Source organism: Salvelinus sp. IW2-2015, unplaced genomic scaffold (genome assembly GCF_002910315.2).
Source record: "Salvelinus sp. IW2-2015 unplaced genomic scaffold, ASM291031v2 Un_scaffold1832, whole genome shotgun sequence".
NCBI classification, from domain to species: Eukaryota; Metazoa; Chordata; class Actinopteri; order Salmoniformes; family Salmonidae; genus Salvelinus; species Salvelinus sp. IW2-2015.
Window position 1 is genome coordinate 119632 of NW_019943203.1, and position 16518 is coordinate 136149.

At 45.7% G+C, this 16518-nt stretch overlaps 1 protein-coding gene and 1 long non-coding RNA gene across 7 annotated transcripts in view; one reads left to right on the forward strand and one right to left on the reverse strand.

Annotated features, from left to right (window-relative positions):
* Positions 1-1542: 1542 nt before the first annotated feature.
* Positions 1543-13661, reverse strand: LOC112072139 (uncharacterized). 2 transcript variants are annotated; one of them, XM_024139561.2, is made up of 3 exons: positions 13508-13661; positions 8121-8329; positions 1543-2662 (listed from the first exon to the last, which is right to left on the reverse strand). In XM_024139561.2, the coding sequence occupies exons 1-3, from the start codon at positions 13659-13661 to the stop codon at positions 1640-1642; spliced, it is 1386 nt and encodes a 461-aa protein (XP_023995329.1). In that variant the 3' UTR covers positions 1543-1639. The 2 variants fall into 2 exon arrangements, with proteins under 2 accessions (XP_023995329.1, XP_023995328.1); XM_024139560.2 differs by having other exon boundaries at positions 8121-8332.
* LOC112072141 (uncharacterized) overlaps positions 5516-16518 on the forward strand; it is a 32273-nt gene continuing 21270 nt past the window's right edge. Inside the window, exons 1-2 of one of the 5 annotated variants that reach the window (XR_011476110.1) lie at positions 5516-5942; positions 13531-13669. This is a non-coding gene — a long non-coding RNA (uncharacterized lncRNA). The remainder of the gene's footprint in view (positions 5943-13530; positions 13670-16518) is intronic. The other 4 variants (XR_011476109.1, XR_002894258.2, XR_011476111.1 and 1 more) reach the window with 4 other exon arrangements.

Consider the following 16518-nt stretch of genomic DNA (forward strand, 5'->3'; position numbering starts at 1 on the left):
AAGAACAGTTAGTACAGCATGCCAAACTGACCCCTTGGTGCCAGAGTGTTCATGTGCTGCGGGGGAGAAGAGGTCCACCGGGACCATCACTAAAGAGCTCAGGGCCCAGCTAGACTGCGCTCACGACCATCAGTATACAACGGAGTCCTGCCCCTACAGCAAAATTTCACCAATTATTTAACTGGCATATCGGCTGCTGACTGATCGAGTAACCTCTTTTGCCAGGAAGTCCTTCATAAGGATTAGTGACACGTCCAATACATACATCACCATCCAGACAGACTGACAGGAACCTCTGGATGTAATACATCACCATCCAGACAGACTGACAGGAACCTCTGACTGGATGTAATACATCACCATCCAGACAGCCTGACAGGAACCTCTGACTGGATGTAATACTAGAACGAACTCTTTGATCTGGGGCAACGATGGCTCAAACATGAAGGGCTRCAGTAGGTTTATTGGCTCCCTAACTAACATTATTTCATCCTCTGTAAATAAACTCATTCTGACTCAGAGCTACTCGGTAAATTCAGCCATTTTTGGGAGTTCCAAAATGTTCTCTCCTGCCAGTGATGCAACAATGCCAATATGGGGATTTACAGTTAGCTGGAGTTCTAAATCCTTATGTTTCCATTCCCCTTTAAAGTAATCCTTCTCACCCCCCCCCCCTTAAAAGATTTAGATGCACTATTGTAAAGTGGCTGTTCCACTGGATGTCATAAGGTGAATGCACCAATTTGTAAGTCGCTCTGGATAAGAGCGTCTGCTAAATGACTTAAATGTAAATGTAAGTTCCCTCACCTCAGTCCGTAGAGCAGCTGGCTCTCTCAGGCAGCCATCCATCTCCACCTTCTGCCCTCCGGGTCTTGTTGGGGGGGATTTGTGCTGGTCTGTTTTGTGGGTTTGTTCTGTCTGGATTGTGTGGGCTAGCTCTCTGAGCTCCACCATGTCTCTTTCCAGCTCTGTGAATGTATCCCTCTCAATGATGGAGGAGCAGTGCAGTTGTGGGCCCTGGGTGTGTTCAGTGCTGGGGGGGGGTGACTATCCTTGTCTGTAGGACAGTTTGAAGAGGTGTGATCAGACTCACTCAGGATGGGGGGGGGGTGGGGTCACAGAGAAAGCTTTTCCTGCTGTGCGCTCGCTTTGATCCCGTAAAAGTCCCGCTGGAACTGCTTGAGGATGCCCTGTTGCATCTCACCATTGAATACAAGCGGATGAAAACAACAACCCTCATCGAATATTTAAAAAACAGATTACAATAATGAGACGTATCCACCAATCCATAGAAAGGATAGGCGGGAGCTAGACAGACTGCTGTTCCGCTTTGTGGACAAAGACTCACATTGTTAGGGTGGAGAGACATGCATCTTGTTACTATATCCATAATCTTTGCCTGCGTACACCCTGAAGGGTTGCAACTTCCGCAAGGTTGTGTCGTCATCAGTATCTCTGGCGGAGTCAAATGGTTGTCTCCATCTAGTGGAAAGTGTATGCATCGTTTCAGAGAAAACAGATGAAATAAATACGCATTATCAATGAAGTTTGCAGTTCAAATTTATTGTAAAAAACGTAACGTAATTGCTATGTTATAGAATATATAGCTAGCTAGATAATATATAGTCCTACTCTCCATTCATGGTAAGAGAACATTCTCTGCRGTAGGGATGCTGATAGCCTGCTGAGGGTCGAAGGGGAAGTTGGGTCTCAGTGTCTGTTCTGAGCCAGACTCATAAGAGGAGCAGGTTTTCAATGTGTGTTCCATGCCTGAGTCGTAAAGGGAATTGGTTTTGACATCATGTGTGTGTGAGTGATGTTCTGAGAGATAGAGGGAGGTGGAATGCCGTGGGGTCTTGTTCCCGAGTTGGGACAGGAAGAAGCGGACTCCGTAAACTCTGATGTTCTCTACATCTATTTCCTCTGACAGCATCACCAAGTGCCTCTGGCCCAACCGCCAATCCTCCCTACTGGCCTGTTGCTTGGCAACCAGCGGACTCATGCTCTCTTCATGATGATGCTTCAGCGGCTTGGAGATGAACAGGAAGTCCATCTGACCTGTGATTGGCTCCCTMGGAAAGCTTGTCTGAAGCCTCTTGCTGGTTCCAGAGGGGAGTGGTCTAAAGTAGTCTGGAGGGCCAATCAGAGGCTCCGACATTTTAGGGTTCATCCCATTGAGCACAGGACCCACAGCAGTGGAGTTGCCTCGCTTCTGCCTGGGGGGGGGAGGGGGGAGGAGATGGGCCCTGCTTGAGGGAGGGGGGGACAGCTGGTTGCTATGCAGCGGGAGTTGTCCCAGTTCTGAGGCCTTACCAACCCTCCCATCAGCAGACAGAACCCAGAGGCTCACACTGTGGGGCCCTGCCACACCCTGTTTCTCCTCCCTTTCTCTCTCTTTTTCCCTCTCCTTCTCCCTCTCCCCTTTCACCTCACCCTTCTCCCATCTCGCCCCTTCTTTCTCTCTCCTCTCCCTCACCATGATGTCTGCCTGCAGGGAGTCAGTGATGCGGACGATAGCAGAGTGGAGAGTGGTCCTGCTGGGGTTGGGGCTAGGGTTAAAGTTGGGATTAGGGTCTTCTAGGAAGTGGTGTCCAGAGGAGGTGAAGGGCTTGTGATGGTGCGGATCACTGTTGCACACCACAGGGTATGTCTCACTGACAATCTGTGAAAACACACAACAATACAAGTAGGAAATAAGCACACAGGCCTTACTGAGGCAAAGCCACGACAGGTTCAATACTGGCCCACCCAAATCAGGCTGTCTTAAAATATATGCAGTATGTGGACACCCCTTCAAATTAGTGGATTCGGCTATTTCAGCCACACCCGTTGCTGACAGGTGTATAAAATCGAACACACAGCCATGCAGTCTCCATAGACAAACATTGGCAGTAGAATGGCCTTACTGAAGAGCTCAGTGACTTTCAACATGGCACAGTCATAGGATTCCACCTTTCCAACAAGTTAGTTCATCGCATTTCCTGCTAGAGCTGCCCCGGTCAACCGTAAGTGCTGTTATTGTGAAGTGAAAATGCCTAGGAGCAACAAGGGCTCAGCCACAAAGTGGTAGGCCACACAAGCTCACAGAATGGGACCGCAGAGTGCTGAAGCATGTAAAAATTGTCTGTCCTCGGTTGCAACACTCACTACCGAGTTCCAAACTGCCTCTGGAAGCAACGTCAGCACAAGAACTGTTCATTGGGAGCTTCATGAAATGGGTTTCCATGGCCGAGCAACCGCACACAAGCCTAATATCACCATGCGCAATGCCAAGCGTCGGCTGGAGTGGTGTAAAGCTCGCAGCCAATAGACTCTGGACCATTGGAAACGCGTTCACTGGAGTGATCAGTCAATCTTCACCAACTGGCAGTCCGACGGACAAATCTGGGTTTGGCGGATGCCAGGACAACGCTACCTGCCCGATTGCATAGTGCCAACTAAAGTTTGGTGTCCCAGACCACTAAGTTTGCCCCTGACCACTAAGTTTGGTGAATAGTGGTCTGGGGCTGTTTTTCATGGTTCTATGCTTCTAACTTTGTGGCAACAGTTTGAGGAAGGCCCTTTCCTGTTTCAGCATGACAATGCCCCCGTGCACAAAGCGAGGTCCATACAGAAATGGTTTGTCGAGATCAGTGTGGAAGAACTTGACTGGCCTGCACAGAGRCCTGACCTCAACCCCTGTCCACATACTTTTGGTCATGTAGTGCATATAAAAAATGAATTTAATTTCTAGTTTGTATCGTCTCCTGACTAATCAGACATTTTGGGAAAATGCAGTAGGAGGTTACTGACATCTTATTGGTTTTATCACAATCAAATGGTATGGACAGTTTGTCTGAAATAAGTTCGTCAAGGGATGCTGTTTTCTATAAAATGAGTTCCACTATGGAAAGCTCATTTGTTAGACGGATATAAGGATTGGAAGCACCTTCGCGAAGCATGAGTCAAGCATCAGGCTAGTAAACCCCACTCTTATGCACTGTATACATTTGAAGGCTACAGTGCAAGCCATGGCAATCAAAGCCAGGGTAATGTTATAAATCAACTTAACTAGGAGGCCATGGACTATTCATTTGTAGAGCGTAATCGTGGTTGTGGACATTATGTTTTACGCTAAACAGGACAAAGCGACACGTAGACATGGGACACACTCAGCCATTTCACCCGGTGGGCGGTGCTATAGGTCACGGTGGGCGGTGCTATAGGTCACGGTGGGCGGTGCTATAGGTCACGGTGGGCGTAGATTTCGGCGCGCATACGGGTGCACACAGTGTAGAGCACGAGCCGAGCACTCGCTCAAATCGTGGAATATATTCAACACATACATTATGGCTGACCCCATCTGGTCGATTGTTTGGTCGACCAAGATTTTTTTTTTGTCGAGCAGTTGCAAATATATGTTATTTTTTTATGGCACACGAGATACCTGTCTGATTTGCACCTGTCTCAGMGAACTAATTGATTGACGCGGCTGCGGGGATGGTTGGGTACATGAAGAAGGGACGTGTGGGTAGATGCAGAATGCACTCTTTCCCAACGTTTTGTGCGCATTCATTCATTGTTTCATAACTTCATAACCGTTGTGTGAATTGTTTAACCTTTGATTGTTAGTGTCTATCAATTCCCCATTACAGATATCACCAGTACTACAGTACATTTACCGTTAATAACCTTAAATTCTATTCTACAATGTTTGTTTGGTTACGGTAACTTCTGTTAATGCATTCAATATATTATTATTACAGTCGTTTACCGTTGTCATTGGACACGTTGTTTGGAGAGCTCACAACCTATGCTACACTTGTGAGAACCAAGTTTTGGTTTATTTCATTACATTTACAAGTTTTGTAAAAGTATACATTTTCTTTTGTTGGGTGCACTCCTGTCAACGTTGGGCTCCCGAATGGGGCAGCAGTCTAAGGTACTGCATCTCAGTGCAAGAGGTGTCACTACAGTCCTTGGTTCGAATCCAGGCTGTATCACATCTGGCCGTGATTGGGAGTCCCATAGGGCGACGCACAATTGGCCCAGAGTCGTCCGGGTTTGACCGGGTTAGGCCGTCATTCTAAATAAGAATTAGTTTTTAACTGAATTGCAGTGCCTTGGACCGCTGAGCCACTTGGGAGCCACATACTTGAATACCTTATCCCTTCCACAAATAGCCTACAGCTGTGTCTGTCSYGAGCTCACTGGCGCTGGAAACTGAGGACCCAGAATATTTTATACAATGTTGCAAGTTGATTAGCAAGAGCTTTGGGCTGGACACAGTTGATAGTTGATACAATGTTTCAAGTTCGTTGCAGACAGGCCATGTGATTTATAAGATATTTATATTTATCAGGATATTTTCTACCTACAAGCTGCAATGTTTTTATTTGTTGGCTTTACAAAGACTACCTGTTGCAATGGCAACAGAAGTTACTTTTAGATTTGTATCATTTTCATTTAGATTTAGATAGAATGTAAAACCACATGACAATTATTTTGAGATACAAAGTGTATTATAAATTAAATTAAACTGTTCCATGAAAATGTYCATATGAAAACTTTAACTGGCACGCAGATCGGTAGAAATGGTAAGATAAACTGGCATTCCAAATGGAAAAGGTTGCCAACCTCTGGTGTAACCTTTTACCAACAACTTCAGGAGCAGAATCTGCAAAGGCCAGTGGCAGTGGGAGGAGGGGGGTCAGGAACAGGTTATTTTCCCTTCTGGTTAGGCTGTCTTAAATAGTTAATCAAACGATGTGCCAATTTCCAAGGGAGATAAACGAACGTCGTAAGAGACTGTATCCGGTACAAAGGCAACAAAGGGGGAAGTGTAAGCGTGCCTTTCTCATTGTGGACAAACTCTTTATAGATGGACAGCTGTTCCGAGACAGCTCCATAACACCGTGGCTGTACTAAATTCTACAGGGACTTCAGGTTACGAAAAAAAGAAGGTATGGGAACTGTAAAAATATCTGAACATTATGAAGTGGATATGAACACAAACATACTCAATTACATGCTCGCTTACACAAACGGACTTATACACACACACACACACACACACACACACGTGATCTCGCTCTCTTCTCTCACTCTCTTTCCTCTTCTCTTCTCCCTCTATTGTCGAGAACTGTTCTATAATTTAATGTTTCTTGTTTGTATATCTTTTCTATGTCTTTGTCTACACGTTTATATATGTTTACAACAAGCAAGGGGAAGATATCAGAATAGTGGCATTGGGGAATAATAACATATTGTACGGAATACATTTGTACTGTAGTGAAGCCGTCTCTAGAGTAATGCAAGGTCTCTTTCATGATCATGTGAAACGTCAATTGGTATGGAAATGCTGGAATGTGTTTTTCAATTATGTTAAAGGTAATTATGATGCAACTATGATGGTGATACGATATGGATTACAATTATCATCATGAATATTAAGGCTATACGCACAACATTTTACACACATAGACACTCAACCATGCAAATTGGCAGAGTTATTATTTATTTGGACATCACACATTATAGTCTTCCTCTTATACAGACATCGTACACACTCTCACTAAATCACTTCCAATATCATACACATCAACCTACTCAATCAACCTACCTACCCAAAGAAGTATTGCAGCTTTAATAACTTTTTTAAATTAATATTGAAGGTTTAAATCAACATCGTCAAGAGCAGCTGCCCAAAAACGCAACACTGAAATAATCACTGCAGGCCCTATGTGATCACTATATTATCTATGTTGAGGATGATAAATTAACTGTGTTTATTCAGCAACTGTGTTGGAAATTGGGGGGTTCAGGAATGATTTCCCTTATCAAAGTTTTGGACAGCTGCTGCCGTGACATTTTCCCAAACATCCATAGCCGAGTAAGGGTTAGGGGCAGGAGTCCTATGACTTCCTGCTGTACTGTTGAGAGGCTCTTCTCCACTACATGTACTGCTGAGAGGCTCTTCTCCACTACATGTACTGTTGAGAGGCTCTTCTCCACTACATGTACTGCTGAGAGGCTCTTCTCCACTACATGTACTGCTGAGAGGCTCTTCTCCACCACATGTACTGCTGAGAGGCTCTTCTCCACCACATGTACTGCTGAGAGGCTCTTCTCCACCACATGTACTGTTGAGAGGCTCTTCTCCACTACATGTTGTGTTGAGAGGCTAAATCTCAACAATCTAGTCATGTTGTCCTTTGAAAGGGAAGTCAGTGACTCTTTGGACTATGATGAAATAATCGCCATCTGCAACATCAAGCCTAGTGCTGTAGAACGTCAAACACAAGAAAAGGTAAGCCTGAATACTGTTTGATGATTTAGCCAAATATTTTCATGCCTGCCATGGTTGGCCAGGCCTATGTGTTTGATTCAAAGTGAGATAGGCTACTGTCTTCATACCCACCGTGATATTATGCATGATGTTTCATACCTGCCTATACAGTAGTGTGTGTTAATTCAAAGTGGGTTCAATGAAAACACATGCAGGGCTTTCTATTTCTATGCAATATACAGTCCAGAGCAGAACCATGGAAACCATGGAGCAGAACCGCAGAGCAGAACCATGGAACAGAACCGGTCGATGCCTGACCATGGCCCTGAATTCACTCTTCTGCCTGTAGACCTACTGTAGATTGAGTGGGAGTGGTCGTTCTGATCTGATAATATGTTGATTATTTCATGATGTTWAATTACGGTCATCCATTCTCCATATTTTGTGACTGCATATTTTTATCACTGCACTTCTCTGCTGTAGAATCTCTCTCTGAATATGTAGGTGATAGCCATGTTGTGTATTACATTATGTTTGCTGTAGGACTCGGGACAGTCGGCCTGTTTTGTCAGCGGTTGTGTAGTTGCGCAGCATAATTAGCAATAATAACAGGCATGTGTGCAAAGGGAAATCTGTGGTGTTTCTCGGTCACATTTATCCTGTGTCGTGATAAATGATGCAATGTGAGTGCACAAATGTTCCCTTAAATATGTCAGGGTACTTTTGCCAACGCCACTAAGGCCTTATATAATTGGCAACCATAAGGGCTTTTGAGGAACAGAATGTAAAATAGTAAAACAGAGTGAAAGATAGTTTCCTCTGAGGGTTGGGGGTCAGAGGTTAGGGAACTTACCGGCAGAGGGAGGCAAACTGAAGGGGGTCGAGGGGTCAGGACTCTCACATTCTTTCTCTTCAGCTCCTCTGATAGGCTGAGAGGAACACAGTCTGCTGTGACATCATCACTTACAGGAGACACTTCCTCTCTCTGGCTGTCACTCACTGGAGAATGCCGCTGCCCGTCCCTCACACTCTTCCTTTTCAACCTTCCTCCTCCTCTGCTTTCTCCTGGGCAGAAACACAGACACAGCACTATTTTGTATTTTATTTTATTTAACTAAGGAAGTCAGTTAAAAATTCTTATTTACAATGACGGCCTACCAYAAGGCCTCCTGCGAGAACAGGGGGCTGGAATTAAAAATAGAAATYTAGGACAAAACACACATCACGACAAGAGTCACCACAACACAACATAAAGAGAGACCTAAGACGACAACATAGCAAGGCAGCAARACATGACAACACAGCATGGAAGCAACACAACATAACAACATGGTAGCAGCACAAAACATGGTACAAACATTATTGGGCACAGACAACAGCACAAAGGGCAAGAAGGTAGAGACAACAATACATCACGCGAAGCAGCTCCATGATTGAGAGATTGAGATACCTCTAAACCCCAACCAAAGCCGACTTCTAACCCCAAACCAAAGCTGACCTCTAACCCCAAACCAAAGCTGACCTCTAACCCCAACCAAAGCCGACCTCTAAACCCCAACCAAAGCTGACCTCTAAACCCCAACCCAAAGTGACCTCTACACCCAAACCAAAGCCGACTCTAAACCAACCAAAGCCGACTTTAACCAACCACCAAGCTGACCTCTCAAACCCAACCAAGCTGACCTCAAACCCCAACCAAAGCTGACCTCTAACCCCACCCAAAGCTGACCTCTAACCCCAAACCAAAAGCCGCCCTTTAACCCAACCCAAAGCCGACCTCTAACCCCAACCAAAGCCGACCTCTAAACCCCAACCAAAGCTGACCTCTAACCCCAAACCAAAGCTGACCTAAACCCAAACAAAGCGACCTCCTTAACCCAACCAAAGCTGACCTCTAACCCCAACCAAAGCTGACCTCTAAAACCCAACAAAGCTGACTCTAAACCCAACCAAAGCCGACTTCTACCCAAACCAAAGCTGACTCTACCCCAAACAAAGCGACTCTAAACCCTAACCAAGCCGACTTTTAACCCAACCAAAGCCGACCTCTAAACCCCAACCAAAGCCGACCTCTAAACCCCAAACCAAAGCTGACCTCTAAACCCCCAACCAAAGCTGACCTCTAAACCCCAACCAAAAGCTGACCTCTAAACCCCAACCAAAGCTGACCTAAACCCCAACCAAAGCTGACCTCTAACCCCAACCAAAGCTGACCTCTAAAACCCCCCAACCAAAGCCGACTCTAACCCCCAACCAAAGCTGACTCTAAACCCCCAACCAAAGCCCGACTCTAAACCAGAACCAAAAGCCGACCTTTAACCCCAACCAAGCCGACCTCTCTAAACCCCCCCCAAACCAAGCGACTTTAACCCAACCAAAGCCGACTCTAAACCCAACCAAAGCCGACCTCTAAACCCCAACCAAAGCCGACTCTAAACCCCAACCAAAGCTGACCTCTAAACCCCCAACCAAAGCTGACCTCTAAACCCCAACCAAAGCCGACCTCTAAACCCCACCAAAGCCGACCTCTAAACCCTAACCAAAGCTGACCTCTAAACCCAACCAAAGCCGACTCTAAACCCTAACCAAAGCCGACCTTTAACCCCAACAAAGCCGACCTCTAAACCCCAACCAAAGCCGACCTCTAAACCCAACAAAGCTGACTCTAAACCCCAACCAAGCCGACTCTAAACCCAACCAAAGCTGACCTCTAAACCCCAACCAAAGCTGACCTCTAAACCCCAACCAAAGCTGACCTCTAAACCCAACCAAAAGCTGACTCTAACCCAACCAACAGGCGACCTCTAACCCAACCAAAGCCGACCTCTAAACCCTACCAACTACTCTAACCCAACTAAAGCACCCAACCAACCCAAAGCCGACCTCTAAACCTAACCAAAGCGACTCTAACCAACCAAAGCCGACCTCTACACCCAACCAAGCCGACCTCTAAACCAACAAAGACCTCTAACCAAGCCGACCTTAAACCCAAACAGCCTCTAAACTCCAACCAAAGCGACCTCTAACCTGCAACTAAATGAAGTATTACAATGTTACCTGTGAAAGTGCTAAGGGCTGGGTGCTGCCAGAGGGGGGAGGGTTAGAAGGGTTGCTGCACCAATGAGAAGTGTCAGTGTAGCCCAGAGCACACACACACACAGTTCTGTAGTGAGGGTAGATGTTGGCTTGGGGCAGTTACTGTAGTAGAGGGGTAGATGTTGGCCTTGGGCAGTTACTGTAGCAGAGGGTAGATGTTGGCCTTGGGAGTTACTGTAGTAGAGGGGTAGATGTTGACCTTGGGCAGTTACTGTCGTAGAGGGGTAGATGTTGGCCTTGGGGCAGTTACTGTAGTAGAGGGGTAGATGTTGGCCTTGGGGCAGTAACTGTAGCAGAGGGTAGATGTTGGCCTTGGGGCAGTTACTGTAGTAGAGGGGTAGATTGATACTATAGATGTTGTTGGCCTTGTGGCGTTACTGTAGCAGAGGGTAAATGTTGGCTTTGGGTTAGAGGAGAAAGTATTACATGGTGAGGATGAGTAGGGTTAGAGGTAGAGGAGGACAGTATTACATGGTGAGGATGAGTAGGGTTAGAGTGTGGAGGACAGTATTACATGGTGAGGATGAGTAGGTTAGAGGTAGAGGAGGACAGTAATTAGGTGAGGATGAGTAGGTTAGAGGTGAGGAGGACAGTATACAGTGGAGGATGAGTAAGGTTAGAGATGAGGACAGTATTAGATGGTGAGGAATGAGTAGGGTTAGAGGTAGAGGAGGACAGTATTACTGTGAGGATGAGTAAGGGTTAGAGGTAGAGGAGGACAGTATTACATGGTGAGATGAGTAGGGTTAGAGGTAGAGGGGACAGTATTACATGTGTGAGGATGAGTAGGGTTAGAGGTAGAGGAGGACAGTATTACATGGTGAGGATGAGTAAGGTTAGAGGTAGAGGAGGACAGTATTACATGTGAGATGAGTAAGGTTAGAGGTAGAGGAGGACAGTATTACATGGTGAGGATGAGTAGGGTTAGAGTAGAGGACAGTATTACATGGTGAGGATGAGTAGGGTTAGAGGTGAGGAGACAGTATTACATGGTGAAGATGAGTAGGGTTAGAGGTAGAGGAGGACAGTATTATGGTGAGATGAGTAGGGTTAGAGATAGAGGACAGTATTACATGGTGAGGATGAGTAGGGTTAGAGTAGGAGGACAGTATACATGGTGAGGATGAGTTAGGGTTAGAGGTAGAGGACAGTATTACATGGTGAGGATGAGTAGGGTTAGAGGTAGAGGACAGTATTACATGGTGAGGATGAGTAGGGTTAGAGTAGAGGGACAGTATTAATGGTGAGGTGAGTAGGTTAGAGGAGGACAGTATTACATGGTGAGGATGAGTAGGGTTAGAGGTAGAGGAAGTATTACTGGTGAGGATGAGTAGGGTTAGAGGAGGGACAGTATACATGGTGGGATGAGTAGGGTTTAGAGGTAGAGGAGGACAGTATTACATGGTGAGGATGAGTAGGGTTAGAGGTAGAGGAGGAAGTATTACATGGTGAGGATGAGTAGGGTTAGAGATAGAGGACAGTATTACATGGTGAGGATGAGTAGGGTTAGAGGAGGACAGTATTACATGGTGAGGATGAGTAGGGTTAGAGGAGGACAGTATTACATGGTGAGGATGAGTAGGGTTAGAGGAAGGACAGTATTACATGGTGAGATGAGTAGGGTTAGAGGTAGAGGAGGACAGTATTACATGGTGAGGATGATAGGGTTTAGAGGTAGAGGACAGTATTCATGGTGAGGATGAGTAGGGTTAGAGATAGAGGACAGTATACATGGTGAGGATGAGTAGGGTTAGAGATAGAGGAAGACAGTATTACATGGTGAGGATGAGTAGGGTTAGAGGTAGAGGACAGTATTACATGGTGAGGATAGTAGGTTAGAGTAGAGGACAAGTATTACATGGTGAGGATGAGTAGGGTTAGAGGATAGAGGACAGTATTACATGGTGAGGATGAGTAGGGTTAGAGGTAGAGGACAGTATTACATGGTGAGATGAGTAGGTTAGAGGTGAGGAGCAGTATTACATGGTGAGGATGAGTAGGGTTAGAGGTAGAGGACAGTATTACATGGTGAGGATGAGTAGGGTTAGAGATAGAGGACAGTATTACATGGTGAGGATGAGTAGGGTTAGAGATAGAGGAAGACAGTATTACATGGTGAGGATGAGTAGGGTTAGAGGTAGAGGACAGTATTACATGGTGAGGATGAGTAGGGTTAGAGATAGAGGACAGTATTACATGGTGAGGATGAGTAGGGTTAGAGGTAGAGGACAGTATTACATGGTGAGGATGAGTAGGGTTAGAGGTAGAGGACAGTATTACATGGTGAGGATGTAGGGTTAGAGGAGGACAGTATTACATGGTGAGGATGAGTAGGGTTAGAGGTAGAGGACAGTATTACATGTGAGGATGAGTAGGGTTAGAGGAGGACAGTATTACATGGTGAGGATGAGTAGGGTTAGAGATAGAGGAGGAAGATTACATGGTGAGGATGATGGGTTAGGGTAGAGGAGGGACAGTATTACATGGTGAGGATGAGTAGGGTTAGAGATAAGGACAGTATTACATGGTGAGGAGTGGTAGAATAGAGGACAGTATTACAGTGAGGAGATAGGGTTAGAGGTAGAGGGACAGTATTACATGGTGAGGATGAGTAGGGTTAGAGGTAGAGGACAGTATTACATGGTGAGGATGAGTAGGGTAGAGTAGAGGAAGTATTACATGTGAGGATGAGTAGGGTTAGAGATAGGAGGAGACAGTATTACATGGGAGGATGAGTAGGGTTAGAGAGAGGAGGACAGTATACATGGTGAGGATGAGTAGGGTTAGAGGTAGAGGACAGTATACATGGTGAGGATGAGTAGGGTTAGGGTAGAGGAGGACAGTATTACATGGTGGGATGGTAGTTTAGAGGTAGAGGAGGACAGTATACATGGTGAGGATGATAGGGTTAGAGGTAGAGGACAGTATTACATGGTGAGGATGAGTAGGGTTAGAGGTGAGAGGAAGACAGTATTAACAGGTGAGGATGAGTAGGGTTAGAGGTAGAGGAGGACAGTAATACATGGTGAGGATGAGTAGGGTTAGAGGAGGACAGTATTAACATGGTAGGATGAGTAGGGTTAGAGGTAGAGAACAGTATTACATGGTGAGAATGAGAGGATAGTACCCTTTAACCCTACCCACCTGTCCTGTGTCCAATCTTCCAGGGAAGGTATTCAGGGCTGGTGAAGGTGCAGACGCTCACTCTGCTGCGGACGGCCTCCTTCAGCTTGCAGCTGGAGTCTTCTGTGATGGACGAGGCTGCTGTTGCTGGTTTGATACGCTGGACGTAAGACATTTGTACAGGTACAGGGTTAGGTCCTACAATGAAGCGTCTACCAAGGGTTAGGGCCCTAGACTGAGACACTATATTAGTTTAAGACACTTCCTACCCCAACCCAATAGTGTATTTGTACTAAGAAACTCCTACCCTAAGACATACACCCACGTAGCCAATAGGTATCTTCATACCCTAACCAACATCGAAATGGCGGCGGAAGAAATGGCAGCAGTTTTACGGGAGCCCAACCAATGTGCATTTGTGGGGGGGTTTCGCGTTATTTGTAACTTTATTCGTACAGTCGTGCAAAAGTTTTAAGAAGACACAAATATTAATTTTCACAAAGTCTGCTGCCTCCGTTTGTATGATGGTATTTGCATATACTAGAATGTTAGGAAGAGTGATCAGATGAATTGCAAGTCCTCTTTGCCATGCAAATTAACTGAATCCCCAAAAACATTTCCACTGCATTTCAACCCTGCCACAAAGGACCAGCTGACATCATGTCAGTGATTCTCTCGTTAACACAGGTGTGAGTGTTGACGAGGACAAGGCTGGAGATCACTCTGTCATGCTGATTGAGTTCGAATAACAGACTGGAAGCTTCAAAAGGAGGATGGTGCTTGGAATATTGTTCTTCCTCTGTCAACCATGGTTACCTGTAAGGAAACACGTGCCGTCATCATTGCTTTGCACAAAGGGCTTCACAGGCAAGGATATTGCTGCAGTAAGATTGCACCTAATCAACCATTTATCGGATCATCAAGAACTTCAAGGAGAGCGGTTCATTTTTGTGAAGAAGGCTTCAGGGCGCCCATAAAGTCAGCAAGCGCCAGCACCGTCTCCTAAAGTTGATTCAGCTGCGGGATCGGGACCACCAGTACAGAGCTTGCTCAGGAATGGAGCAGGCAGGTGTGAGTCATCTGCACGCACAGTGAGGAGAAGACATTTGGAGGATGGCCTGGTGTCAAGAGGGGAGCAAAGAAGCCACTTCTCTCCAGGAAAAACATCAGGACAGACTGATATTCTGCAAAAGGTACAGGGATTGGACTGCTGAGGACTGGGTAAAGTCATTTTCTCTGATTACTCCTTTCCGATTGTTTGGGGCATCCGGAAAAAAAGCTTGTCGGAGAAGACAAGGTGAGCGCTACCATCAGTCCTGCCAACAGTGCCAACAGTAAAGCATCCTGAGACCATTCATGTGTGGGGTTGCTTCTCAGCCAAGGGAGTGAGCTCACTCACAATTTTGCCTAAGAACACAGCCATGAATAAGAATGGTACACACATCTCCAAGAGCAACTTCTCCCAACCATCCAGGAACAGTTTGGTGATGAACAATGCCTTTTTCCACGCATGTGGAAGTCACCTTAGCATAATAAGCAAAGTTGATAACTAAGTGCTCAAGGGTACAAAACATCGATAATTTTCGAGTCCATGCGCAGGAAACTGACTCCGCAGACTTTATCCCACTTGAGAGACTTGTGGTCAATCCTCAAGAGCAGGTGGACAAAATCAAAACCCCACAATTTCTGACAAAAGCCAAGCATGATTATGCACAAATGGCTGCGCATCAGTCTAGGATGTGGCCCAAAGTTTATTTGACAGCATGCCAGGCGGACTGCAGAGGTCTAGAAAAGAAGGTCAAAACCACTTGTAATATTACTCTATTGCATCAACTTCATGTAAATTGTCAATATAAGCCTTTGAACAGTTATGAAATCGCTTGGAAATTACTACGATTCATATTTCCACCTGAAAAAAATATCTAAATGACACATGAAGCATGCCAACTTGTGAAAATGTATATTTGTGTCATTCTCCAAACTTTTGACCACGACTTGTACATAATGTTTCTGTCACCGTATCTTACGGAAAAAAATATCAGGACAGCGATCACTCACCTCGGATTAGACAAAGATCTTTTCATCAACAAGCAGGACGCACAGGACATTCTCCAAACAAAGGCCATAATCCCAGTTATTGGAAAGAGGAAGAGACACAGGAACAGAGGACACAGAACAGGGTGACTCGTAAGGATCCGCAGAAGGCGAGTGGGAAAGTAGTCGTTACCATCAATATTACTCACCAATGTGCAATCAGTGGACAATAAATTACGAATATCCTACCAACGGGACAYCAACTGTAACATCTTATGTTTCACGGAATTGTGGCTGAATGACGACATGGATATTCAGCTACGGGATATACGCTGCACCGGCTAGATAGAACAGCACACTCTGGTAAGACGAGGGGGGGGCGATCTGTGCATATTTGTAAACAATAGCTGGTGCACGAAATCTAAGGAAGTCTCTAGATTTTGCTCGCCTAAAGTAGAGTATCTTATGATAAACTGCAGACCACACTATTTGCCAAGAGAGTTTTCATCTATACTTTTCGTGGCTTTCGTGGAAACCGCTCACCCAAAGGCATGCATGAGAGCATCAGCTGTTACGGACGACTGTGTGATCACGCTCTCCGTAGCCGACGTGAGTAAGACCTTTAAACAGGTCAACATTCACAAGCCTGCGGGGCCAGATGTGCCTAATACCAGGATGTGTGCTCCGGGCATGTGCTGACCAACTGGCAGGTGTTTTCACTGACATTTTCAACATGTCCCTGATTGAGTCTGTAATACCTACCTGTTTCAAGCAGACCACCATAGTCCCTGTGCCCAAGAACACGAAGGTAACCTGCCTAAACGACTACAGACCTGTAGAACTCACATCCGTAGCCATGAAGTGCTTTGAAAGGCTGGTAATGGCTCACATCAACACCATTATCCCAGAAACCCTAGACCCACTCCAATTTGCATACCACCCAAACAGATCCACAGATGATGCAATCGCTATTGCACTCCACACTGCCCTTTCCCACC